The following is a 27172-nucleotide window of genomic DNA, read 5'->3' on the forward strand; positions in this document are numbered from 1 at the left end:
CACTTACTCATTTTGGTATTCACAGAAGACACTTACTCACTTCGGTATTCACAGAAGTTAGGAGTCCTAACTTTAGGACTCCTAAATGCCTTCTGTGAATACCGAAAGTCTCAAAATTATGATTTTTCTCAGTTTAGGAGTCCTAAAGTTAGTTACTACCACTAAACTGAGAAAAATCCTAATTTTAAGGCTTTCGGTATTCACAGAAGGCATTTAGGAGTCCTAAAGTTAGGAGTCCTAACTTTACTACTACTAAATGGAGAAAAATCCTTATTTTAAGACTTTCGGTATTCACAGAAGGCATTTAGGAGTCCTAAAGTTAGGACTCCTAACTTCTGTGAATACCGAAATGAGTAAGTGCCTTCTGTGAATACCAAACTGAGTAAGTGCCTTCTGTGAATACCAAAATGGTAGTAAGTTTAGGATTTTGTCTTAAGTTAGTTCTGTGAATCGGGCCCGTAGACTTTTAGAAGGCCTTAGGAACAGCCTTTAGTTGGTCCTCAGTCTGGTTTGGCTGCTGTTCATCAGCTTCTTAGTTGTCTGGGCAGGCGAATCTTCCTCTATATCCACGTTTATTTCTTTGGAACCAAAGGCCCGATCTTGTGATACCCAGCTCCAAAAGCCAACTGTCACTGGAAACTGGACCAAACACAATTACATAAAGCTTCATGCATTTTTCTGTATGGGTTTACAAAATCTTCGATTGGAACAGAACACCAGCCTTGGACCGGCAGGTGGCGTGATCTCACTGGAGGCAATTTATTCAAGAAGCATACTTTCTATCGTCGACTGATCATTTGGTGGCTTTCTTTTGGAATTAAGTTGTCATTCCATACAACTTGGGAACCAAATAAAACAAGCATTGGCGTAGTCAATAGGTCTCGCTTTTGGGACCTTAGAAGTATTTAGTTATGCAGCACAATATCCTTGGTGCAACAAGATCAACTGTTGCATGCCTAAACACTTATAAGGTCCCAAAAGCGAGACCTATTGCCTAGGCCAATGCTTGTTGCTTAAGTTGCTCGAACGCAGCTGGAATCCGCGTAGACGTGCCTGAACTGCAAAGTCTGCCTTTGCAGCCTCCCTGTCCCTGGAAGAAACCAGACAATACGACCAAAAGAGCAGTTCCTGTGGTCTTCTCTGTGGAGTATTAGAAAACTCCTTTACCTATAAGCCTGCTAGGGTAAGGCACTGAACTGACTAGCCTCACTGGGGACATAAGGGGGAGATGCCCATCCTGCAGTTAGAGGGCAGGAACTGTTGTCTGGTGGCACGCTTTCACTCTTGATGCCTGGCCTAAGCTGGTGCTTGGCTGATGTTGCCAACCAACATTGTGCGGGAGGCAGACATCTTACAGCATAAAGAGAATTGTATTTATCCATCGACTTTCATTGGAGTAAGGGATATTTAGGGAGAGAGAAATGTCAAAACAAGGTTAAAAATAATACATAGATATGGGCGCAAGAAATCTCTAGCCTTAATCATTCGGGATGGCATGAATAGCTGTCACAGCATGCAGTGAGATGGAGGAGAAAAAGGATTGGATTTTCAGCATTTTCGGAAAGTGATATGATGGCAAAACCTATGTTAACAAGCGTTGGCCGCGATTGCGATTTCGCGAGACGCGCAATGTGGAGGGGGAGGGGCGAGTAAGACAGAGGCAGAGCGAGGCGCGCACGCGGGAGAGTGAGAGGAAAGCCATATGGCGCCTCTGCTCGTAAGCGCGCGCCCGCGCAAATGCACGCAAGATGTAGGCCAGCCATGGCAACTTTTTTTGAAGCCCTCACTAAAAGTCTTGCCAGACCAGCGCATGCGCTGGGTCAGGTGAGACCTAAAAACGCTAGGACAGAGGTGAAAAAAGTTTAAGGACCACCGTGCAAACATTAGGTTTAAACATGAATTATCTAAACCCTCGGTGTCGCCCTTTTATAGCTTTTTATACACAGACGTTTCCCCACTGTACTTGTCGATGAACTTGTCAAGATGAGAGCGGTCTCTTCTTTTCCTCTTCAGAGCAGGGACGATTTATTGGTCTTTTTTCTTCAAACATTTTTTTGATTCCAAGGGGAACTTAGTTTTCTCCTGCCGCTCCGACAATCATTCAGCGCAATCATTAATGCACTTTGTATTTTTCTGTAGTTTCCACAGGGAAGCACGAAGGCACCTTTTGATACCTTTTCTAAGGAGGCTTGGCCTCCCCTGCTGTAGACCAGCCCTCCTCCATTTAAAATCTATGTGCTCTCTCGAAGTTATCATGACCCTCTGCACTTTTTTTAAAGCAGCACTAAGGGCAAGACATACTATGCTGGGCTAGTTGGACAGAGTTGCTATGAATAGGGTGTTTTTTCTTATAGACTAGGCAAAGATACTGCTGATCAATGGGGGATATTGGGTTAGCATGGCGGACACTATTCTGAGGTTTTTGTCCTCTTCTATCTCCCCTTTACATGCTTGAAATACAGGTCCTGCCAACAATATTATGCCGCACATTGAAACCTGACTTCATTTGTATCTCCTTGCTCATCCAAAGTATGGATATCTGGCACACATCTCTAGGTGTTCTTAAACTTTGTAATTTTTACACACTCATTTTTAACTGGTTTTTACTGTAAAATTATTTCAATTTCTTGAGTGCTTATAGCCATGTGTAATAATTTTCTATGTACTTTTTTGGTCTATCGTTTTTAGATCGAATAAAGTTATATTGAATTGAGAGCCTAAATGCATCAATGACGCAAAAGGCACTTTCATTTATAAGCCAGACCTATTGATATTTCCAGTGCTTGTTTTAAAAACTGAATAACAATTTTTACAAGCTACATCTTGCTTCATATACAAGCCAGTTGAAATTCAATCTTAGTTTACAATTTTATATTATACCTGAAATGTAAATAAATGATGTACTGATAAAAATGTCTCGCACAGATGGGCGTGAGTCGCACTTGTCTGTGCAGGCTGAGCTGTATTTACTCACCACTGTTTTTTGCATAGGTACTAAAATGTTCTAAATAAAATGTGGTATTGTCACATTTCACTTCAAATGCATCCTAAAGTTTATACTTCCCCGAACTTTCATTTAGAAACGGCTGACTAAAGATGTAAAGTGCTATATAATTAATTGTTATTAAACTAGTAGTGTTAGGTGGCGCTGGCAGGCACAATGCAACTTTCAGCACTGCAATCAGAGGGAAACTCTTTGACAGTAACATCATCTCAAGTCTGAGGTGTTTTTTAGTAAAATGATGCATTGTCTCTGCAGAGTGCATGGCAGATCTGCTGAGTCCTGCTCGGTGCACTGTCATCTCGCTGGTCTAGGACAATGGAGTGGGCTGAGATGACAGGCACAATATTCATTTCTGGGAACTTTTGATTCCATGTCACTGTGATATTTATTGGTGACTAACTTGGCAAAAGGTGACTAACTTGACAACAGGTTAAATCTGGGCCAAGGCGATATTACCTAGTGCCAGGTGGCACAATGTATATTATGTGATTACTATTCTAATGTGTTATGAGAATACAATGGCTATTTTTGATATAACCTTGTGTGGAGTTGCTTTTGTGGTGTGCCTGGTATGCTGTTGCTGTGTGTGTGCGCAAACGCTTTACACATTGCCTCCGGGATAAGCCTGACTGCTCGTGCCAAGCTACCAAGGGTGTGAGCAGGGGTTATCTTTGGTGTGTAACTCCCTTGCCCTGACTAGAGTGGTGGCCTCTGCCTTTCTAACACTTAGCATAATGCAATGATAGTCACTCACTCATCTAGCCATCATCTAAAAGAATGTATTCCATAGTGCATATTATTATGTAATCGAAGGCAAAGCAACACAAATACTGGGGGCCTTATTTATGAAAACAGTTACATCGCTGCGTGAAACCAGTGAGGCAACAGTTTTCACTGTGCCCTCCTTGCGACACCATGGATGCGCTGTATTTACTGTACGATGCTCCATGTCACAAGGAAGTGTTCCTGACGTATCTGTAGACGCAAAAGTGACGCATTGCCTGAGTTGTGTCACAAACATGATGCAGCTCCAGCAATGCATAGGGTAGTCCTATTCCCATTGCACTGCGTCGCCCTTATCCCTGCCATGAGGTAGGTATAACATTTTGATGCAGTGGAGCCCTAGAAGTGTCGCAGTGAAATCTCATAGATTTCCCTGCGATTCTTCTAGGACCTATTTTTTAGCTTGAACGCCCACCAGGCATACATTATACCTGATGCAGGTATAATGTGGCGCAGGGCTTTACAAGGTGACGCACCTGCCTATATGCGTCACCTTATAAATATGGCACAACATATGGCGCAACGTGGAGCATCCTTTATAGCACTGCTGCATTATGAAAAGTGACGCAACTGTGGCAGAAAAGTGGTGCAAGGCCTCCACAAATAAGGCCCTGAGGGCCAGATGTATCAAGCGTTTTTCCCGGTTGCGAACGGAAACAAGCCTTTTGGGATGCATCATCCCAAAAGGCATTCGCAAATTAGGGACTCGCAATTTTTGCGAGTACCTATTTTGCGAATGCATTTTAGGAATCGCAATTTGCGATTCCTTAAATGCAATTTTGGAAGCACCCAAAATTTGCAATCTGGCCTTAAAGAATCGCAATTTCCTAGAAAAATGCAATTTTTTGCATTTTCCTAAGTGTCTTGTTGTGCACATACATGCACACATGCGTATTTCAGGGGTGCAACAGGGTGTCCTTTTGGCACCCTTGCACTCTTGAAATTGCATGCGCAATTTGCGAGTACCTATTGGGTACTCACAAATTGCGCATGCAATTCCAATTCATTACCATGGGCTTCTTGGCCCATAGAAATTAATGGGAAGCCATTCCTTATTTGTGACTCACAATTTGCGAGTCGCAATTAAGGAATGCGTAGGAATCGCAATTTTAATTGCAAAACCTACATACATTGCATTTTGCGAGTCCTTAATAGCGAATCGGTATAATTCGCTATTAAAGACTCGCAAAATACAATGTTGATACATCTGCCCCTGAATTCCTAATACAAGCATCAAAATGGAACAATAGACATTGATGCCTATAGGGTATTTGCAAAAAACAATCAAATCCCTTTATTTTGTAGTGTGGCATAGTGCACCATCATTCTTGGATTGCAGATAGTAATACAACTGCAATAGTGAAGTATTCTGGGATTTGAAACTGACCCAAATCGATTTTAGCAAAGTTTATAATACCACAAATAATTTTCAGAAACAAATGGTCTAAATTCAACGGCTTCATGTAAATAAAGTTTTTCTTTAATAGATAGAACAAAGGTTAATTTGCATTAAAAATATTTTTAACATTAGGTTATGCAGCTTTTCCTTTGATGTGTCTGTGCTTTCTGCTGCTAGCATGTATTTCTAGTGAGCAAAGTGTGTTTAAGACTGCAGTACCGCCTCCTGTCTACAGGGGCAGAGCTGAGCAGAACTTTAAACACACTTTATGAAACACAGGTCCCCACGAGGCAATTTTTTTTAAAGTTGTAGAAATTGACACAGATCTTCCTGAAGTCATTTTTTATCATTTAGAAGACATTGCCTTGTGGGGACTTGGGTTCAGGTCCCCACAGTGCAATCAAGTCCCCACAAGGACAGACAGACAGACACACTCTTTCTTTGGAATAAAGGGATTCAAGAAAGAATTGCACAGAACGTAAATTGTCACATATATTCGCATTTTCGCACATAAAGCATCAGGGAGAGTGTTATGCATATGTATAACAAGACACTCAATAAAATATATCGGGGAGAGCCAAGGAAAACAACAACGTAACTTATAATACACTTTATCTAGTAATGTTTTACATCATTAAGAACATGTAAGCATTTGAAATCACCATTAGAACAAAAGAGTCCTACCTTAATGGAAGAGATTGCGAAGTACCGCCTGGCCAACTGCTGCATCCTGTGCGGACTCCAGGCAGTAGTGGTGCGTCAAGGTATTAGTGGTCTTCCAGGTTGCAGCACAACATATTTTTCCAGAGTCACTCCCGCGAAGAGGGCAGATTATGTGGCAACTGCTCTGGTGGAACGAGCCTTCGCTGTCCTTTCCAAAGGTTTGTTAGCTTTGACATGACAGATCTGTAATGCAGCCGATATCCATCTTGCAATAGTGGCTTTTGTTAATGCAGCTCTTTCTCTGCCTTGGCCATAAGCAACTAATAATTGATGTAGCGTTTGCTCTGCAGGTGTTGATGGTTGCGGAAAAAAGGACTGAAGTATAACCAGCTCATTGAGGTAGAAATGTGATGGCACTTTAGGAACATATGTAGGATTAGTCCTTAGAATTACAGCGTCTTCGTTAAATATTAACAAGCATTGGCATAGCCAATAGGTCTCGCCTTTGGGGCCTATAAGTGATAACCAGAGCTATTGGCTTTGCCAATATCTTTAAGCTATAGTGTAGAGCAGGGTGGCTGCTGTGTAGCATGTTGAAAAGTTTCCCCCCCCCAAAAGACTATCACGTTCACATCATATGAAAACCGAGGCAAAGTCTTCCGTCGCAAAAATATGCAAACATAAAATTCAATATCTGGGAAAATCTGTATGCTATTCAATATTTTTTTTAATGAACCGATCTATTTAAGAGTACCAGTTCTAGAATGGGTACCTAGTGGGCTTTAGTGGGCTTTAGCGGTTTCATATATCCTGTTTGATTCACAACTGGCATTTCCTTACATGTATCCCCTTCACAAACTTTATTTCTGCCTATTTATGTGTTCCTAATTTAACGGGTGTGAATCTGAAGAATTCGGTATGCGAAGAGGTGTAACTGTTTCCTTTCCTGGCAAAGTAAGTCTTTGTTATCTGTGAGAAAGTGCCCTCTTTCTTGCATAGTATGCCCCCACTTTTTGATGAAGTTCTTTGACTGAGTGTGCCCTCCTGATAATCAGGTACCCAGGGCCTATGTTCCTTCCCTAAAACTGCATTGAAGCCTAAACTCAATTAGCATCTCTGGCCACACGTCAGTCCCTGGTAAATGGTACCACAGGTACCCAGGGCACTGTGACCAGAAAAGGCCTCTAAGGGCTGCAGCACTTATTGTGCCACCCTTAGAGGTCCTGTACCCAGAGACAGATAGACACAGACAGACAGACACAGACAGACAGACAGACAGAGACACACACACACAGCCTTTGCAGGCTGCGTGTCTTGGTGCAGAACAAAGTGAAGAGTCGACATGGCACACAACCCTGTGTGCCATGCCCACAAACCACAGCCCTGGCATACATCAGTCACCCCTCTAGCTGGGTGCCCTATGCCAGTGGTGAGGGTACAGGTGCATGAGCCCTGTACCCCTACAGTGCCCAAGTCCATTCCTGGGCACTGCAAGTGCAGTGCTGCCATTAAGAGTATATGGAGAATTTGTCATCACGAACTCCACAACACCATAATGGCTACACTGACGACTGGGAAGTTTGGTATCAATCTTCTCAGCACATTAAACCCACACTGATGCCAGTGTGGGATTTAATGTAAAATGCACAACAGAGGGCATCTTAGAGATGCCCCCTGAAACTCGTCCAACTTCTAGTGACCTGACTGAGTGGCTGCTTAGGGTGCCACCAACTAACATGTTTCCAGACTCCTGGGTCGAGAGCCTGCCGCTCTCGGGGGCCTGAAACAAAGCACATCCTGGGACAAGGTGCCAAGCCTACTTCCCCAGGATGGGCAGGGTTCACGAAGGGGAAGCTTCAAAGACATGCAGTCTTTGTGAGCCTCCCCAGACCATTTACAGCTTTCAGTAAATGGTCCCCACTGGCTCTACCCCCCACTTTGGGCAGGAGAACCGGCGGGAAAAACAAGTGAGGGAAAGAGGTGTGCCCGCCTCTGCCAACTCTACCCCTTAGATGGGGGAGGAGAGGTGAAGCACAACTCTGGGTCCCCGCCATCTTGTGAATGGGGGGACCTAGCCAACCAGGGACAGGCTCCTACCCCCCTCCTACTGGAGGGGGGCACATGATAGGGGATGTACCCACCCCAGGGAAGGGACCCATTGGTCCCTGCCCTTTACCTACCTGTAACGCCCCTAAATCTCGTATTTAGGGAGCACCCTGAACCTTGCTTCCGCAGATCCAGCCTGACAACAATAAGAAAAGAAGAAGGACCGAACAGCCATGCAGCCAGCTTCTCCCGTGTACACCGGATTTGTTCGAACTGCAGCTTCTGGCTCCGGCCAGATACCACGAATCCAGCCCACTCTGCATCCGCCGAACCCGGCCCGAGTGGAAAAACAACTAAGTGTGGAGTTATGAAATCTAAAGATATTCTTTAAAATTCCTGCGAATAACCAAAACGTATTTACTTACCTGTTTCCAGGAAATGTCCCAGTGCTGAATCTAGGTATCCAGCACGGAGTTAGAAAAGTAACTTACCTGCAATTTACTGAAAAAGCCTATTCATTCCAATGTACTGTATTTGCCAAGTGTTGCAACCTACTGCATTCCCCGTAAATCAAACAAAGTACAATTTCCATTGCATTGTCAAACTGTTCTACAATCAGTAACTTATTCCTGTAAAGTATTTTATGCTTACATGTGCCAGGCTTGCTTTGTCTAAAAATAAAACAGTATATTTTTTTATACAAAACAATTGGCCTAGAATTAAGTTCTTGAGTGTGTGAATTCATTTGCTGACTGAGTGTGTACATCAAATGCTTAACATTGTCCTCTGACACTGCCTTACTGCTCGACCACTACCACAAATAGAGAGTAAGATTCTATCCAATTTTAATCTCTGCCTACCTCTGGGGTCATCGGGACTCTATACACACTATACCTCATTTTGGTGTAGTATATATAGAGCCAGTTTCCTACATTATCCATAAATGTTCGGATTATCTGTGCTCGTCTGCCATGCTCAGCTACGGGCAATAAGTGAGACTGGGGCACCCAGTTACCAGCAGCGGCTTTTATTGGGGGTTGAAAGACCTACAAAGTTTATTTGAGTCGCGTGCTAAGGATTGAAGTCATTTACTTTTTTCAGTGGTTTCCAAATACAAAGGCATTTTGGAGGCTGCCTACGAATTTAGAGTGAGGTGTTGCCTGAGCAAATAATTTAGCAGATGAGCAGGTTAAGGCAAAGGGGAAGACGAGAACAGTCAAACGTAACGGCTTGTGAATTTATCTAATAGGGGCGCATAAATTGTTATCATTCAAAAATTTAAGGTTTCTAATTTACAAGGTACGATTGTAAAAAAAAAAAAGAGTGCGGAGTGAAAGTTCTCTTCTGAGCTAGGCTGGTGCGCTTAGAAATGTCTTGTGAGACCTGTAAAACCGACGTGAGCTGCGGCCTCAAGATGGTTTAATATTGAACTAGTGTCCTGTTAGAATCGCGTGGAGACATTTGTGAAAATGTTGATCTTCGTTCAAGAGGAATGCCTTGAAATATTGCTCACCTTCGCATTAGCATCTTGAGGCCGCAGCTCACGTCGGTTTTACAGGTCTCACAAGACCTTTCTAAGCGCACCAGCCTAGCTCAGAAGAAAACTTTCTCGGTGTCTGCCGAATTCAGCAAAGTAAATCGGAAGGGAACAATATCGAAGCAATGTAATTTAATTTTAAAAACGTAGGTGCGTTTGTATAAGGGAAACACACACTCCACTAAAGCATCAATTTGACAACTCTACAAAGGGAATCGAAAGTGTAAACTATTGGATCCAATTACTGAGGCCTTTATGAAAGCACGGTGGGTTGCATGTAACCTGACCCACCAGGAATGCAGCTGCCACCCTGCACGCCTCTGCTCGCTCCAGACAGCAAAATGCTGTGGGAGTGAACACTTGAAGAAGAGGTGGGACATGCACCCGCCTTTGGCCATCTGTGTGCTTTCATTATTGAAGACACACACAAAAGGCCAATTGAATTTGTGGGAGGAGTGAGACCCACACAGAGAAGTTTTGAGCGATCACAATAAGCCTCCCATAGAGCAGGGCATGTGCGCTGCGCTAGGCTCGACCTAAAAAGGGCTTCCTAATGGTGAATGCTTGGATCTCGCTTACCATTCTGGCTGAGGTGAGTGCCAGCAGAAGAGCGACTTTCCATGTTAGGAATTTCAATTCTGCTGGGATAGGACCGGCATCTGGCGTTGATGTCTGTGGCAAACCAGGCCAGCACTGGCTTTCCCCATAGTGCTAATACTCCGTCCAGCTGGAATTGGTTGAGTTCCCATTCAAGGCAATTGTCTGTAGCTCTGCTGAGAGCATCTGCTAGCGTGTTTAGCCCTGGAACATGCTCGGCCCCGAAAGAAATCCCATGCTCCTTTGCCCAGCTCCACAGGTCTTACACTGTGAGAGATTTGGTTCCTCCCCATTTGTTTATATAGAACATACTGGTCGTATTATCCGTATGGACCAGTACGGAGGCGCCTGCTACTCTCGGTAGAAAAGCCCGTAAAGAGAGGAATATAGCCTTCAACTCCAGACGGGTGATAGGAATTTGTTTTTGAGAATTGGACCATTTGCCTTGAATTTGAAGGTCCTGCAAGTGACCTCCCTAGCTTTCCATACACGCATCAGTTGTCAGGAAGTAGTCTGGTATGTTTTGCAGAAAAGGGAGTCCTTTTGAAAGGTTTGGGGTGTGGTACCACCATTGCATTGCCGCTATTATGGCCGGGGTAACCCGAATGATGTCAAAGGATCCTGACGTTTGAAGCCATTGCTTTCGCAGTTCATCTTGGAGGTCTCAACCGAAGTCTGGTCGAGGGCACTAGGTCCATCGCGGATGAGCACATTCCCAGGAGCGATTTGCATTTCCTTACTGCAACTGACTTTTTTTAATTGCCACAGCCAAATGGCGTTCTCACGACAAGAATGCTTTGCATTGGACAGCGTCCATTCTGGCTCCCAGAAATGGTGTTAATTGATTGGATATAAAAGGAAGACTTTGCAATGTTCACTGTCAACCCCAGCTTGCTGAACAGTTAAAGACAAGTGTTTGTGGTTTTGGTTGCTTGCTTTGCTGTTGGTGCTTTCAGCAGATAGTCGTCAAAGTCGAGGAATACTTGGTGACCCTGGGAACGTAGCATTGCGACAACCGGCTCAAGGCACTCTGTAAATATTCTGGGTGCTGATTTGAGGCCAAAGGGGAGAACCTTGAATAGGTAGTGGGTACCAGCTACTGTGAACATGAGAAATTTTCGATGCTTCCAATGGATAGTGATGTGGAAGTATGCGTCTACTTATTTAACTTTCTCAGATTCAATATTGGTCTCCATTCCCGGACTTCTCAGTAATAAAAAAAAAAACAGAAATAGAAACTAACACCTTTGGAAAGTTGGAACTTCCTCAATCGCTCTTTTTGAGAGCATGATTTTTGCCTCTTTGTGCAATAAGTTAAGACGAGGGGACGGGGCACCCCTGGTTGTAGTTGGAGGTCTCTCTACGAACTCCAGAGTATGACCGAAGGGAATCAGATCCAGTACCCATCAGTCTATTATCTTCTCCCAATGCTGGAAGAAGGAGTAGTTTCTTTTCTGTAACTCCAGTTCTGTAGTAGGGGAATCTCTGTTACAGTCATAATCTAGTGAATAGTCCCGCCCATGCGCGTGGACCCCGGAGCAATAAAAAATAATCTCTAAAGGTGACAAATCATGCAGACCTGCATACACTTTTAAGAGAGAATTTAATTTAAAGACAGATAATGCAGCCTATACCCACAGGCTACACTGTCCAGAACTTCAACTAGAATTCCACCAACATCCACAAACAGCACTGCCTGTCCAGCTTTTCTCCACATAGGACAAAACCCTGCCTCTACCAGCAAAAGCCTCTGGAATGATAGAGAGGAAGGAGTGGACAGACAAGCCCCATAGGCTGCCATTATGTGGCTTAGAACAGGATACTGTGCCTTTAAGAAAACTTTCCAGATTTCCAGAACTTCCCCCAGTATCCCAGAATGCCCAGCAGGTCCCTTTTACTTTCAGTTCTTTTTGAAGGCGTAGCACGCCAGACCTGTAGCATTCTTCATATGAATAATTATCTCTCCACCGGGGAGGAGGGCGGGCGCTTAGGACTATAACAGAGATACCCCTACTACAGAACTGGAGTTACAGAAAAGAAACTACTCCTTCTGTAGTAGGGGATCTCTGTGTATAGTCATAATCTAGTGAATAGAATGGCAAGCCCATCCCCACACAACAACAGCGGTGGAGAACAAACAAGACAAAACCACTACTGTGCGAACAAATTTCGCAGCGAAGCCTGCCCAACCTGAGCATCTGCCCTGGCATCCGAGTCCAGACAGTAATGCGCAGCAAAGGTATGGACCGACTTCCAAGTGGCCGCCTTGCAGATTTCCGCAATAGGAACATTACACAGCAAAGCCGTCGTGGCAGCTTTGCCCCTGGTGGAATGAGCCTTAGGTTTACCCCCTAAGGTCATATTAGCCTTTTGATAACACAATTGTATGCAGGACACAATCCACCGAGAAATGGACTGCTTAGAGGTCGCAAGACCAGTCCTGACTGATCCATAATTAACAAACAATTGGTCAGACCTACGAATATCCTTGGTCTTATCCAGATAAAATTTCCACAGCCTCCGAACATCCAGGGAATGGAGAGACCTTTCCGCTGGCGAAGAGGGATTCTGAAAGAACGTAGGTAAAGTTATGGTCTGGTTGACATGAAAATCAGAGAACCTTAGGAAGAAATTTAGGGTGAGTACGCATCACAACCTTAGCAGCATGAAATACAGTATAAGGTTCTTGACAACATAATGCCTGAAGTTCACTCACCCTGCGGGCCGATGTAATGGCCACTAGGAACGCCGCCTTCCAGGATAGGTGCTGCAATGAAGCCTTGTGAATGGGTTCAAAAGGCTCCTTCATCAGTCTGGACAGCACCACATTCAAGTCCCAGGAAGGCGAGGGAAGTCTGACGGGAGGAAACACTTTCTTCAAGCCTTCCAAAAAATCCTTGACCACAGGGATCTGAAAGAAGGAAGTCTGTGAAGGGCATTTCCTGTAAGCAGTCAAAGCAGCCAGATGAACCTTAATGGAATGGAAATTAAGGCCAGACTGCGCCAGATGTAACAGGTACGGAAGGATGACATCTTCCTTACATGTCGTCGGATCAAAGTTCTTGGACTTACACCAGATACAGAACCTCTTCCACTTGTAGGCATAGGATGTCCTAGTGGAAGGTCGTTTAGACTCCTTCAGTATGTCCATACAATCGTCTGGTAGATTCAGATGGCCATATTGCACTATTTCAGGAGCCATGCCGCCAAACTCAAAGACGAGAGGTTGGGGTGCACCATCCGCCCCCCGAACTTCGTGAGAAGGTCCGGCCTGCACGGCAACCGCATGTGAGGAAGGAGAGACCGGTGAAGTAGGTCCGTGAACCACCACTGCCTGGGCCATTCCGGGGCGATCAGGATCATCCGCGCCCTGGACTGGGACAGCTTGATGAGCACTGCCGGAATCAGGGGAATGGGTGGAAAAGCGTACAGAAAGCTGTTCGACCAATCGATCCATAACGCATTCCCCAGCGTCCCCCGCTGGTAGTACCTGGATGCGAAGTCTCGACATTTGCTGTTTTCGGCGGTGGCGAACAGATCTACGTCTGGAGTCCCCCACCTTGCGAAGACTTCTCCTAGTACTTCGTCGTTTATGACCCATTCGTGGTTTTCCTGAATCAGCCTGCTCAAGGCGTCCGCCTGAGCATTCTGCACCCCTGGCAGATGCGTGGCCGTAATCGTCAGTCCTCGGGCCAGAAGCCAGTGCCAGATCGCCTGCGCCTCCTGCGACAGAGTGCGCGACCTCGACCCCCCCTGCTTGTTGAGGTAATACATCGTGGTTGTATTGTCCGTCTGTATCAGCAGCGAGTTGGTCTGGAAGGACGGAAGGAAGGCCTTCAGTGCCAGGAAGACAGATCGGAGTTCCAGGAAATTGATGTGGTAAGTCGATTCCAAAGGAGACCACTTTCCTTGAATCTGCAAGTCCCCGGAATGCGCTCCCCAGCCCAGGAGAGACGCATCCGTCACGACACTCGTCGTGGGAATGTCCTTGTGGAAGGAACCCCCTTGAGGAGGTTTTCCGCCGAACACCACCACTTCAGAGACTGAAGAGCATGTAGAGACAGTCGTATCTTGTCGTCCCAAGAGCCTGTCCTCTGATCCCACTGATCCTCCAAGCACTCCTGCAGTGGTCTCATGTGTAGCCGTGCGTGAGGAAGATACAGGAGGCCATCGATCCCAGTAGAGAAGACACCTTCCTCACTGTCGTTGATGGAGCAGTCCTGAGGTCCTGAGCCTTCCGAAGGAGTGATAACCGTCTCTCCTCCGAAGGAGACACGCTTGCTGACCGCGTATCGATGGAGGCTCCCAGGTACTGTATGCACTGGACCGGAGTCGGGACCGATTTGGACATGTTGACGTGTAACCCCAGCTTGTGCAAGAGAGCGCACGTCCACCGGAAGTGATCTTGCGCTTCCGAGTAGGATGATGCCTTGATCAGCCAATCGTCCAGATACGGGTAGACAAACACCTTGTTCCTTCGAAGATGTGCCGCCACCACCGCCATGCACTTCGAGAAGGTCCTGGGCGCAGACTTTAGCCCGAATGGCAGTACTGTGTATTGATAGTGATTGGCGCCGACTTGGAATCGCAGGAACTTCCTGTGCTTCCGTGCTATGGGCACATGGAAGTACGCATCCTGTAGATCTATGGCACAGAGCCAGTCTCCCCGTTGCAGCTGAGGGTAAATCTGATGCAACGATAGCATGCGAAACTTCTCTCTGCGAATCCATTTGTTTGCCTGTCGCAAATCCAGAATGGGCCTGAACTCGTTCTTGTCCTTCTTGCGAACGAGGAAGAACCGAGAGTACAGACCTCTTCCCCTTTGAGACAGAGGTACCTCTTCTACCGCCTTTTTTCTCAACAAGATGTCTGCCTCCGCCTGGAGCTCTCTCAGCTGGAACTGAGAGCTGACCGGCGGAATCGCTGGAGGCGGGCTGATAAACCGAAGACTGTATCCATTGCAAACAATATTCAGCACCCACTTGTCCTGAGTAATTTTTCTCCACTCTGCCGGAAAAAGTTGAATGCTTCCCCCCAATGGAGTGGGTAACGGTTGAGGGGGAAGTAGCCGCTCAGGGCCGAGACCCGGCCGGGCCCTTGGTAGTGGTAGCCGCCTGCTGGCCTCCTCTACCCCTCTGGCGTTTCTGGAAGGGCTTCCGGAACTGCTGCTGTTGGTGCTGCTGCTGTCCCGAACCCTGCCCACGCCCTCTGCCCGTAGACCCGAACCGCCTCTGGAACGGGCGCTTCTTCTTCTCGGCCTTCTCCAACCCGACGGCCGTCAGGGTTTCCGCCTCCGCCTTCATGCGGGCCATCTCATCATCCGCATGTTTTCCAAACAGGGTTTCCCCCGAGAAGGGCAGGTTGGCCACTCTGTGCTGTGCCTCTGGTTTGAGGGACGTCAGGCGCAGCCACGAATGCCGCCTCTGGTGGACGCCATGACAGTAGGCGTGGGCGGCCAACAAGGAGACATCTGCCGCCGCGCCGATCACCTGATTCGAAACCAGCATGCCCCCACGCACTGTTTCCAAGAAGTCCTCTTTCCTGTCCCGGGGCAGCAGGTCCGCATTCTGCTGCAGGGACTCCCACAGGGCCCGGTCGTAACGCCCCAACAAAGCCCCTGCACTCGCCGCCTTCATGGTGGTGGCGGCGGTCCCACACACCTTCCTGCCCGCAGAATCCAGCCAGCGGCTTTCTTTGTCAGGCGGGACCGTCGATGAAGGAGCGGTCGCATGTTGTTTCCTCGCCGCCGTCACGATGACCGAATCCGGCTTCGGGTCCACCCTCAAAAAGGTAGGGTCCGACTCCGGGGCCCTATACTTTTTCATGAGCCTGGAGGGGGCGGCTTTCGTCACCGCGGGAGTGAGGAACAGCTCCAACGCGGGCTCCACCAGTCCTGGTACAAGAGGCAGTAGAGGGCGAGACAGATGTTTCTTATGAAGTGTCTCGAATATCACGGACGTCGTGGGTGTTGGAACCGTCACCGTGATACCCAACTTTGCTGCCCCTCTCAACAGCACCTCTTGGAAAGAGACCAAATCGTTCACCGGAGACACCCTAGTCCCCGGCGAGTCCGACAGCGTCGGGGAAAAATCTCTGGTCGAGGACCGCGTGTGCGACCTGGACCTGTGCCTCCTACGGCGTCGTCCTGAGTCCGACGATGACCGTCCATGGCTCCGTGATCTTCTCCTCCTGAGAGAGCGGGAGCGCGACCTCTTCGGCTTCGGTCTGCCCGCTGGTCTAGCCGGTCCCGGCGACCGCGGACGTCGTGGCTTCGGAGTCCCCTGCGGCGGAGTCGGGTACCTCGGAAGGGACACCAACCGCGGAGGAACCGCCGGCGGCCCCAACGGAGTGCGTGGTAACGACCGAGGTGGGGGCGGCGGAGGCAGTGGTGCTGGCTGCGGAGGCGTTGGTGGCGGTGGAGGTGGTGTTGGCGGTGGTGGAGGAGGAGGAGGCGGTGGCGTAGGCATCCGAGGAGGCGTATACACCACAGAGTACACCGATCCCGATGACTCTCTCTTCCTCGACGTCGATCTTCGCCTCGACGTCGATCTGCGCCTCGACGGCGATCTTCTTGACGTCGATCGTCTCGACGTTGAACCTCTCTTAGACGGCGACGTCGACCGTCTCCTCTTCACCGACGGCGATCTCCCCTCGACGGCGAGCGCCGACGCCGGGTCCGATCTCGACGCCGACTGCTGGACGGCGACGTCGACGGCGTCGTCGCAGAAGATGCCGATGTAGTCGACGGCGGCCTGTTCAGGTCCCTCGACGTCGACGCCGCTTCTCCCCAGAGCCCTGGGGAGACGGCGAACAGATGGTAGTCATCCCCCTCGACGCCGCCGTCGACGCCCTCGACGGGGAGTGGGGACGCTTACTGGTCTTCCTGCCCCTGGGGAGCCCCCCCAGAGGCCTCAGTATGGGCCAAATCAGCCCCTCCAGACCCACCTGGTGCCTTCAGCCTTCTCTCCACCAGGACTTGAAGCCGGATCTTCATTCTGTCCCTCAGGGTCCTGGCTGAGAACGAGTGGCAGATTTCACAGTCTTCAGGCACGTGGGACTGGGGAAGGCAACCTATACACACCTCGTGTGGATCTGTTTTAGCCTTTTTTCTACCACACTCCGGGCACTTGTCGAACAAGCCAGGCATGTTGACAGTACCAGCCACTAAGCACTTGAAAAAGTGACAAAAAAATTGACAAAAACTACAATAAACCCTTGAAAAGGGGAGAGCTCAATGCTCCAGGGTCCTGCTAGCAGGAGCCGGAAAAAAGAACTGAAAGTAAAAGGGACCTGCTGGGCATTCTGGGATACTGGGGAAAGTTCTGGAAATCTGGAAAGTTTTCTTAAAGGCACAGTATCCTGTTCTAAGCCACATAATGGCAGCCTATGGAGCTTGTCTGTCCACTCCTTCCTCTCCATCATTCCAGAGGCTTTTGCTGGTAGAGGCAGGGTATTGTCCTATGTGGAGAAAAGCTGGACAGGCAGTGCTGTTTGTGGATGTTGGTGGAATTCTAGTTGAAGTTCTGGACAGTGTAGCCTGTGGGTATAGGCTGCATTATCTGTCTTTAAATTAAATTCTCTCTTAAAGGTGTATGCAGGTCTGCATGATTTGTCACCTTTAGAGATTATTTTTTATTGCTCCGGGGTCCACGCACATGGGCGGGACTATTCACTAGATTATGACTATACACAGAGATCCCCTACTACAGAAACTGGAGATCTTTGCACCCACTGGAGGGGAACTGAAGGGGAAGCTGGTACCCTGCTCAAATCATGGTTTTCTCACGTTGACCCTGCCTTGGGTCGGTGCTCTCTTTCGGCCCCCTTCACGAGAGAAACCAGCCGTAGACGATTGATGGTAGGAGGCAGGTTGATAGGGTTGGTATTGTGCACTCTGGTAATTACCTCTGTAGGTGGCGAGACTTTATCCTTTTGCTCCTCTGAAAGGCGTTTTTCTCTATTGGAGAGCCTAAAGATTTTGCCGGATCAGTCTTGATGAATAATAGCACCTCATTGATATGCTTACTAAACAAAGCGTCCCCATCAAACCCCATATCCAGGACCTTAGTCTGGATCTCTGGTCTAAAAGTGGTGGCTTTCAATTATCCTTGGTACCTTCCAGACTCCTTTGCTTGCCAGTTGGCGAAACACCGTGTTGGCTAGGTCCATAGCGCAGTCGATGGTCTCAGGGGCTGCCAGCTCTCCCTTCAAGAGGATTTTTCTAGTTTCCCGCTTCCTGTCTTAAGGGATGAGGTCTAGCAAGGAGGCCATGTCCAACTACATCTGTCGATCATAACGGCCGATGATAGCCAAAGCTTTGGCCGCTTTGATGGTAGTTGCAGCCATGGTGGAGAAACGCTTCCCCATAATTTCTAGCCTAAACCCTTCCTAATCCAGGGGGGTGGATCAGGGTGGCCTTGTTCTTTGATCTCCTTTGTGCCGCCTGAGAACAACAGAACTCGGCCTGGGGTGGCCCGTTGGGCAGAAGGTGAAACCTCTGGGGCTCTGTACTTTTTGTCTATGCGAGATCGCACTGGCGGGATCGTGGCCAGAGTTTATTATTTTCACTCCCTCTTGCCAAATGTAGTCAATGATTGGGATTGTCTGAATGAATTTTCTAGCCTCCTCCTTAAAAATCATACAGACAGCAGTCTGTATGTTTTACAGCCATGGAGAGACGGAACCTATTGGAAGCCCTCTCCATTAAGTTGTGGAAACCCCCTATGTCTTCTGGAGGTGAATCCACAGGATGGTGTGACGGAGGAGAGGGTGTGGGGATAATGCAATTTTCCCAAGGATCTGCAGGTGTAGGGTCTGGAATCTCACCCTCTTCTCTCTCCTCATCCAAGGAGGAAGGATTGTCCGGATCGGGCTTCTGTATAGTAGGGCGCAGTACTGTTGGTGTCACTGGCAAAACTGGTGTTTCAAGGGGACTGCGGTTGCACTGGTGGTGGCTCTTTAATATTTTGTGATGGAAACCTTGTTTATAGTCCGCCAGCAGAGCCTGAAGGACCTGAATCAAAGATAGTGGAAGATGTGCCATCTCTCTAGGGCGAGATTTGGGAGATTAGCCATAATGTTGGTAATGACGTGGTGGGGCCAAATATGGTTTATAGTATTGCTGCTAGTCGTCATAATCCTCATCCTCTTCCTTGCACTTTACATGTACCTCGGATGGACTATGCACAACTCCGTATAATCCTCATCATAATCATACTCTTCATCCGACTCCTCTAAGTCGGAAAGGTGCGAAGGAGGCAAAGGGGAGATCTTGCTGAATGTAGACATCTTCGGATGAAAAAGTCTTTGACACCTTTATCATCATTGATAGTATCATGGCCACCGAAGATGGGATGCCAGTCGTCGACTGTGCTGTTGCAGCCATCGTTGCAGTCGACGGGGTCGTCGTTAGTGGTGTCATCGTCAGCGGTTTCGGCGTCGACGGCAGAAGGGATGTCGACGGTATGGTTGTCGACAATGCCTTCATCAACTTCGACAACGGATTCTTCGTCAACGGCACAGACGTCGATGGGGTGGACGTAGACAATGATGGCATCAATGAGGTTCTCGTCAACAGTATGGGCCCGGGGATGGAAGCGGTCGTCAGAGCAGACGATGTCACTGCGTTACTTGTTGCTGTCGACGGCAATCTAGGGATTGTCGTCGTCGACTATGATTTTCCAGCTCTGAGCTTCCCAGGATCTATGATGATTGGAGGAGACTGAAGATGAAGGCTCTGAGGGGACTTTAGGATGTTTCTCCTTTTGCTTTTGCTTTTGCTCTGTGGGAAGGGTTTGCGGTGTTTCCTGCCCTCTCTAGAGTCTTCTTCCCGAGATCTGGCTATCTTCTTGGGCCTGGATGCTCCTTCACTATCCTCTTCAGATGATTTTTGGTGCTTAGTTTGAGTTTGAGTTTTAGAAGAGAAAGTGTGACAGGTTTTGTACTGCCTTACCACATGGGCTGGGTGGAGGCACTAAATGCAGTCCTTGTTAGGATCAACATGGGCCCTCTTCTTGCCACAAGTCTTGCAGGCACGGAAGAGGCCTTTTTTATCAGACATAAAGAAGAAATATTCCAGAACTTTGTAGAAGAAAAACTGAGTATAACTCATGGAGACTCCCTTCACACACAACGTGCGGTGAAAATCTGAGGGAAACTGACCCTTCTGGGAAGGTTCTAGAGGGTGCTAGCAGTTGTATACAACATTTAGTCCTTTTTTAAAAAGGACATAAATTGACTATATAAAACATGGCTCAGGACCATTATAGCCTATGACAGAATTTAAATACTGCTTGATTAGGTTACTGTGGGACTCCCATCTCGACGAAGGAGAAGGATTCAGGCATGTGGATCTATGAAAGATACCGATACAAACCTAGCATAGCAAAATGAAACCTGGTACCTTTAACTTGCTACAGGAGTGTAAACATTTGAGAAGTAAAACATGCGACTCCATTGCTGCTGCAGAGATAGCCTTACATACATCAAGGGCTTCAATGCTCCGATCTCACTTACCGCCTGAATAAGGAGTTCCAGGTCTCTTGCCTCAAACGTGTGTTGGTTGTGAGGGTCTAAGTGCTCAAACTGCTTCAGCAAACCCAAGTGGTCAATTTGCACATCTAAAGAAAGAACCAGTAGGGGTGTGTTACAAATGCCTTACATCTCCACTCATTCACTAATCTGGAGAGAGACGAACAATACATGTACCAGGCATCAACACAAGCCTCTGTAAACTAGTGCTACAGCACATGTAGTACACGCTTAACAGTTAGCAAGAACACAGATATTCTGATTGAATGGCTGCTACAGACAACATTACAGAGAGCTCACAACATTAATCTACAATCGCCACAGCAATGACAGAAAACGATAGCCCATTAGAATATTTCAGTGACAGTGCTGCCTGTCTGAACGCTCATACAGCACGCAGTATAGTTGTCCAAAGACTAACAAATGTTAAAGCACACATTAATAAACCTGTAACAGTGAATATTGTCATACACTATTAGATGAAAGTCTTAAAGCTTACAATGATGTGGCATTCTGCAATGGTGGTGTTTTCTGGTTTGCCCATGTGTTTTTTCTCAAGGAAACTTGACAACCTTGAGTCTACTGATGAGCTCCATCTTTTCTTTTCCGCCTGTCATTGGAAGAGCGCTCTGATATCTTGGGGGAAGACTGGCGTGGGATGGTGTAGTATAGGATCACTCAAAATGCATTTATTTTAGGAGTGATGTTAGCTAGGGCTACCTAAGCCCTTGGCTTTGCTGTAACGGGTGGTAATAGCAACAAGTTGAGACAAGAGGGTTCCAAATAGTCCATTAGAAATGTCTTTCCAAAAGAGTCCCATTCCATCTATACTCAATTAAAGCAACCCCAACAGTCCCCTTGAATTCTTATTGCAGAAGCCTTCTGTACCCTCATTACAAAATTGTCTGCTATTATTCAAAGTAGCGGTTTGCCTGTACTAAATGCAGCATAAAGGCTATGGATAAAATGCACTCGTTACAGCACACAAGGATTATAGTCTGCCTGTCCTCACTAAAGAACCATCATATAATAAACCTACTTCACAGCATACGGCTATTGTCCATCTTTCTTAATAATAGATGTCACATAGTTCACCTGCACTCTTTACGCCAATAGTCTCAGCCCATACCAACCTGCTTGTCCCCTCTTAATTGCACAGTACCTGATATGCTCATGCTTTTATTAAAACACATGGTATGTGCTCCTCTACCAGAGGCTAAAGGGCTCTCACTTTCATCTCCGTTGTTGTCCATTTTAGCTTTGATTAGCATGCGCAGCCGTGACACCTCCTGCCGCTTCAGCTCATCCAAGCGTGTGCGCACATGATGGCTGACGAAGTCCAGCTCTTTGCTCAGCTTCCCATTCTATAGTAAATGGACAAAAAAAAACAAGAGTCTGACTTTGGATTTCTGAGAATAGTGACCACATCATTTTTTGGTGCAACGTTCTTCATATGCTTGACAAATGCCGCACAAGTGAATGACTACCAGATGCCATGTGTTCATGGCTCAGTCTCTGCCTATGGGCAGATGCCATAGACCACATATGCCCTTCCCAATACAGCCATCATCCATGCATGTCTCGCCAACCTACTGCAAAAAACGAGTTGCTGCTCCTCCCATCCCTCCACAGTGCCCAGCCATTTTTATCACACCAAGTTCTCAGTGTCTACACCTTACCACTTTGCCCCAGCTCACTTGCAGCACCAGTCGCAGCACTATTGCAATTTGGCAGTTTCCAATGGGTTGCTTTACCACACAACCTCCCTGCACCAGATTGCTCCTCTGAAACACCCACACTTGCACCTAGAGCTGCATTGCACCCACCCCTGGATACTCTTCAGACCTCAGACCAGCAACTGCACCCCATCTCCCTAGGACCAGAAGGCCTCCCACCTCTCACAGCCCCTGGCCAACAACCCTAACCTACCCCTTCTCCCTCACAGTCCCTGCCCTACAACTTCCCCACACTTAGCAACTTAACATCCTGTTCCTAAACTACTGCACTCCTTCCGCAATCCCCATGCTCTTCTGCTGTCACGCAAGAGAAAGTCTCTAGGCATCAGTATGAGACAGTGCTTAAGCCACATCTTCATCTGCACCATCCTGAAGCAGAAAACATGGAACAGTCTCCAGCAGCAATGGGGACCGGATCACTCACTGGAAGTGGAAAGTCAATCTCTGCTCTAGAAATACCACCAGACAAGCCCCAAGAAATGGGGGGAATGTTTTCATACAAGCCTTAATAAAAGGAGAAATTCTCACCTTAATATCTTCTGCATTAGCAGACTGAAGCTTCTCTCGGAAATGCCCATCTGTCTCTAAAACATCGATCACTTCTCGCAGGTAGCGGTCATAGTATAGACCAGTGTCCTGAGAAGGAAAAATGCCGACAATTACTCTGTAGACGTTTCAAACAAAAAAAACTGTAAGCATTGCCTGTTAAACTATACGGAGTAGCTGTAACACTACCAGACACACACCCCAACAACAGCCCCATTATCAGAGGAAGAGTAAGAAATACTTTGGATTAACTCCAGGATGTAGCCTGCTCTTTCTAACCCGAAAGGGTAAGAATTCTACAGTTCCCATAGAGAGCCAGCATAGACTAAATAGCAAAAGTAAAACAGTTAAAGGACTGTGTATGGAGTACACACTCCCCTCAAACAAAAATGTTTTTGTAAGGCACTGCCCTTAATTTCTTAGCCAGACATCTATTTTTATCTTCCCAGATTCTGGGGTTTACATCACATCAAATCAATGGTTCGGCATTGCTATTTCTTGTGAATGCTTCCAGTATACGGTTAGATCACTGGTTATCATCCATATCAAAAGAGCTGTGAGCAATCGCGTCCATTTTTCCAAAATTCCCCAACCACCTACCCAAACCGGAAAGCAATGCCTGTACATCCCCTACACTGGAGCTGAGAACTGCCTTGAGAAAACATTCTCAATACGATCTATGAGCAATGTCTAGAAATATCTCCCATGGAACCGGTGCGCTCTATCCCAAGATAACTCGACACAGACATTGAGAACACTGTTGTCAAAGTAACCTCTTTTAAGTAGTAGTTTGCACTGCCCATACACATCCCCTCCGGGATCTTGTGAAGATAGACAGGGTTTACCAAGGCCAAGTGTCACTCTCACTGTCTAGGCGGACCAGATGTCCTCCACAGTTATGTGCAAGTGTCTATCTCGACTTCACTTCCAGGGGCCTAGAGGACTGTTTGTGTACATCTCCCCATAGTAAGAAGGGAACAGTCATTTGAAATGAAGCCTGGTAGGATTGCAGCTTAGATGAGTATACACACCCACACTAACAAAATGGGTCAGTCAAAAAGGAAATGTGTTCGAAGAGCACTACTTAAACTCAGTGTTTCACCCCCCCGCCCCCTCAGACATAGCATACGCTTAAAACACTACTCACAAGACAACATGAGACTCTTTGCCAAAATCCCACCATCCTCATGAGAAAAACTTACTGGCGCCTCTGGTGGGGGTTCCTCATCCTTCTTCTGTGATCGTTCGATGGGCACAGCTACAGTGAGAGTAAGGCAGGCAGCCAAGAGGATAAACGAGAGCTTCATCTTCGGAAGTTGATCTGCAAAAGTGAGAAGAATTGATGTGAAGCGATATGGACTACGGCAAGCTGTTCAAGACCCCGATATATATACCTGCCCTCATGCAGGTTATTTATAAAGGCATAACCAATGGATAAAAAGTACCAACAGTACTGACTGAATTCTAAGCATACTCTAAACGTCACGGCTAACATACCTCAGTTTCCAATGTATGTGCCAACATAACGGCATGGACCTCACAGAAATTATTGGGGAAACCACTCAAGACTCAATTCTCGGGAGGATGATAATATTCTAAGTGGTAATGGCGCTTCTCTTGTAGCGGTCAAAGTTTTTTCAAAATTCTATTTATGTTTGAATGGTGCTTAGGGAAGGGGTAATCATCCACCACCCCACTATATATATCCACAAGGGATCTTTTTCTCAATACTGCTATGCCCTAGCACACAAACATGCACAAAATCCTAATACACATCTTCAATAGTACATCAATTTTTCACAAAACACAGTATCAGTGGATGTTGTTCTTCTATTGTTCATTCCAGTAGTTCCCGCCAACATGTTTCGTCGCTCTGGGTATAACATACATAAATAATAACTAGGTGTGGAGTCCACTTAACCCCAGTATCAAAGTAATGTAGATATACATAACTAATTATAGTGAGGCAAATTCTCACAATTGGAATTGCGGTATTTATAAACCTACTCAGTGTACGTCATGCTGGTTAATCTGATCATGTGCATCATGTTACATCACACCCAATACAAAATCCCCTATGATCAAAAAGTCGATAAAACCAGTGAATCCAATTAGTAGGGTGTGCTCCGAAGTGCTGGGAAATTATTATTAGCGGGCCCTCTGCCTTCACATACCTATATCTCTGCACTTTGCTACGAATAGTTCTGCAAGTCAAAATGATAAACACATTGAAAACACTGAACATTTGCATAAATAAAATCCTCTTGATAACTATTACAGGAAGGCAAACACATACCTTCCTTTCTGTTCAAGTAATCCTGCCTGAATCTGGTCAGGATGCAAGGTATGCAATAGAAGATTATCCTTTCTAGTATGCGTATTAATTAATTTACATCTGCAATTAGAAATGGCAACCATTAGGAGTTTTGTTATGATAAACTCATGCACACCCTATCTTAGTCTTTGAAAGAGCCTTATAACAGTCCAATAAATAATCAATATACTAAGACCACGTGGGGATGAGTTACTCATCACATATTATCGGACATATGGTAGTGGAGAACCTAAATTAGCTAAATCACAAAGGGATATATATAATGTGCTGTTATTTGCACCTTAAGGTCCCTATCTATTATCAAGTGCCAAAACCCTACAATGCTAAAGGATAAGTAAGTAAATACTGCTTACCTGACATACACGAAGCTTTAGTGTCATGTCAGGATATTAAATAGTCGTCATGCGCTGTGTATAGCAGCGTGTAAACAAGGCTGTAAAACAAGAAACCAAATAAACGATCAACTCCTACGCGAGTCGAGGTATGTATCCACAAGCTCTAATGACTATCAAGCAGACTCATTCGTACCTGCGTTACGCCCTGTATGGACCTAGTCTCTCCACATTCAAATCCGGTCGTATATTGAAACGACCGGAGGTATAGGATGTTTTTTAAATTACGACCGACGTAATCATACGTCACCACGTCCTTTCAATAAAGATAGAAGATGGTACTAACTATCGTCCACATGCGCTAAACAACACTTCCATGTAGTCGCCATGTTGGGTGTGTGTTGATCCATAAGTCCTAATATCGACATATTAAACATCACAACCTCATTGGTTTGGTACGGCATATCGAATTGTGATTATGCCACATCTCAAGCGCATGAATATAAAATACGAATTCGCTCAGTTTCCTCAATCTATAATGAGACCCATAGATTCTAAATTAATTTCAGAAGTCAGAACACATCTTCAAAGCAAGCATATATTAACCGATCTCTAATATGTGAGATCTGATATAGAAACAGTATTCCTAGCGGTGTTCAAAGTTAAGTCAAAAGCGGGGGAGCGGGAGGGGGAAGGAAACAGGAGAGAGAGAGATTTTGATTCCTGCCATGAATGGTGCTGGAAATTGTATAGCACCGATTATACACAATGTTGATGAGTACTATTTTTGTATTAGGATGTGATGTCACCGAGCAACCACAAATCTGGCAATTTTCAGTCTGACCCTACATATGCAGTCTCCAATCAGTGTTCCATATATTAGCAAGTATAACAAAGATGTCCCCATCACAGAGTATACAGAGACATATATAAATGATATCAATAATCAGACTCATTGTATTGATACATTACAATATATAGCATGCAGCAAATGCTGGTTTATCTTCATTGCGTAAATAGTAACGGTATTTCACCACTCACATAACGAAATTCACTTGGGACCATGAGATCATTTTGTGTATCCTACAGGTTATCTACTTAATTACAATCCTTAGTCTTGGTCACTTGAATACCTAACACTTATAATTCTTAGGTTCATACAATAGAAGCAATGTATCATTATCCAAGGAAATAATGTAGCTTATGGTCAACGTTAAGACCCCCTTCCACTGTTTGAAGTTTCATGATCCAGAGTGCCTCCCTGCGTCTGAGACGTAATTCCAGATTACCTCCTCTGGGATCAGTATGCATCTTCTCAATACCACAGTAAGATAGGGTCTTGTGTGGGCCTTGTGATGTACATTCATTGATGTGTGTAGCAGTGGCATATCTAACATCATGATATCTAATAGCCCTCAGATGTTCATTAATTCTCTCTTTTAGGGGTCTGATCGTGCTGCCAATATACAACTGGCTGCATTTGCATTTCAGCATGTACACAACAAATTTACTATTGCAGTTAATCGTTTGTCTGATTTCAAATTGTCTCCCCTGATTATTTGCAAAATGTTTGGTGTTGTCCATAGCTAATGGACATATTTTACAATTGCCACATTTGTTGAAACCGATGCATCTTTGTGATAGCCAGTCCGGATTAGATTTTT

At 46.2% G+C, this 27172-nt stretch overlaps 1 protein-coding gene across 7 annotated transcripts in view; it reads right to left on the minus strand.

Annotated features, from left to right (window-relative positions):
• NUCB1 (nucleobindin 1) overlaps positions 1-27172 on the minus strand; it is a 222532-nt gene that overhangs the window by 135516 nt on the left and 59844 nt on the right. For 2 of the 7 annotated variants that reach the window (XM_085616299.1, XM_085616298.1), the window contains 4 exons: positions 24044-24162; positions 22824-22931; positions 21791-21923; positions 20545-20648 (listed from right to left, as the gene is read on the minus strand). In XM_085616299.1, the coding sequence (XP_085472425.1) occupies positions 20545-20648; positions 21791-21923; positions 22824-22931; positions 24044-24148 (450 nt within the window). In that variant the 5' untranslated portion in view covers positions 24149-24162. Of the gene's footprint in view, positions 1-20544; positions 20649-21790; positions 21924-22823; positions 22932-24043; positions 24163-25015; positions 25046-25137; positions 25237-25529; positions 25610-27172 lie in introns of all 7 variants that reach the window. The other 5 variants (XM_085616300.1, XM_085616302.1, XM_085616301.1 and 2 more) reach the window with 5 other exon arrangements.

Source organism: Triturus cristatus, chromosome 7, assembly GCF_964204655.1.
Source record: "Triturus cristatus chromosome 7, aTriCri1.1, whole genome shotgun sequence".
Classification (NCBI taxonomy): domain Eukaryota; kingdom Metazoa; phylum Chordata; class Amphibia; order Caudata; family Salamandridae; genus Triturus; species Triturus cristatus.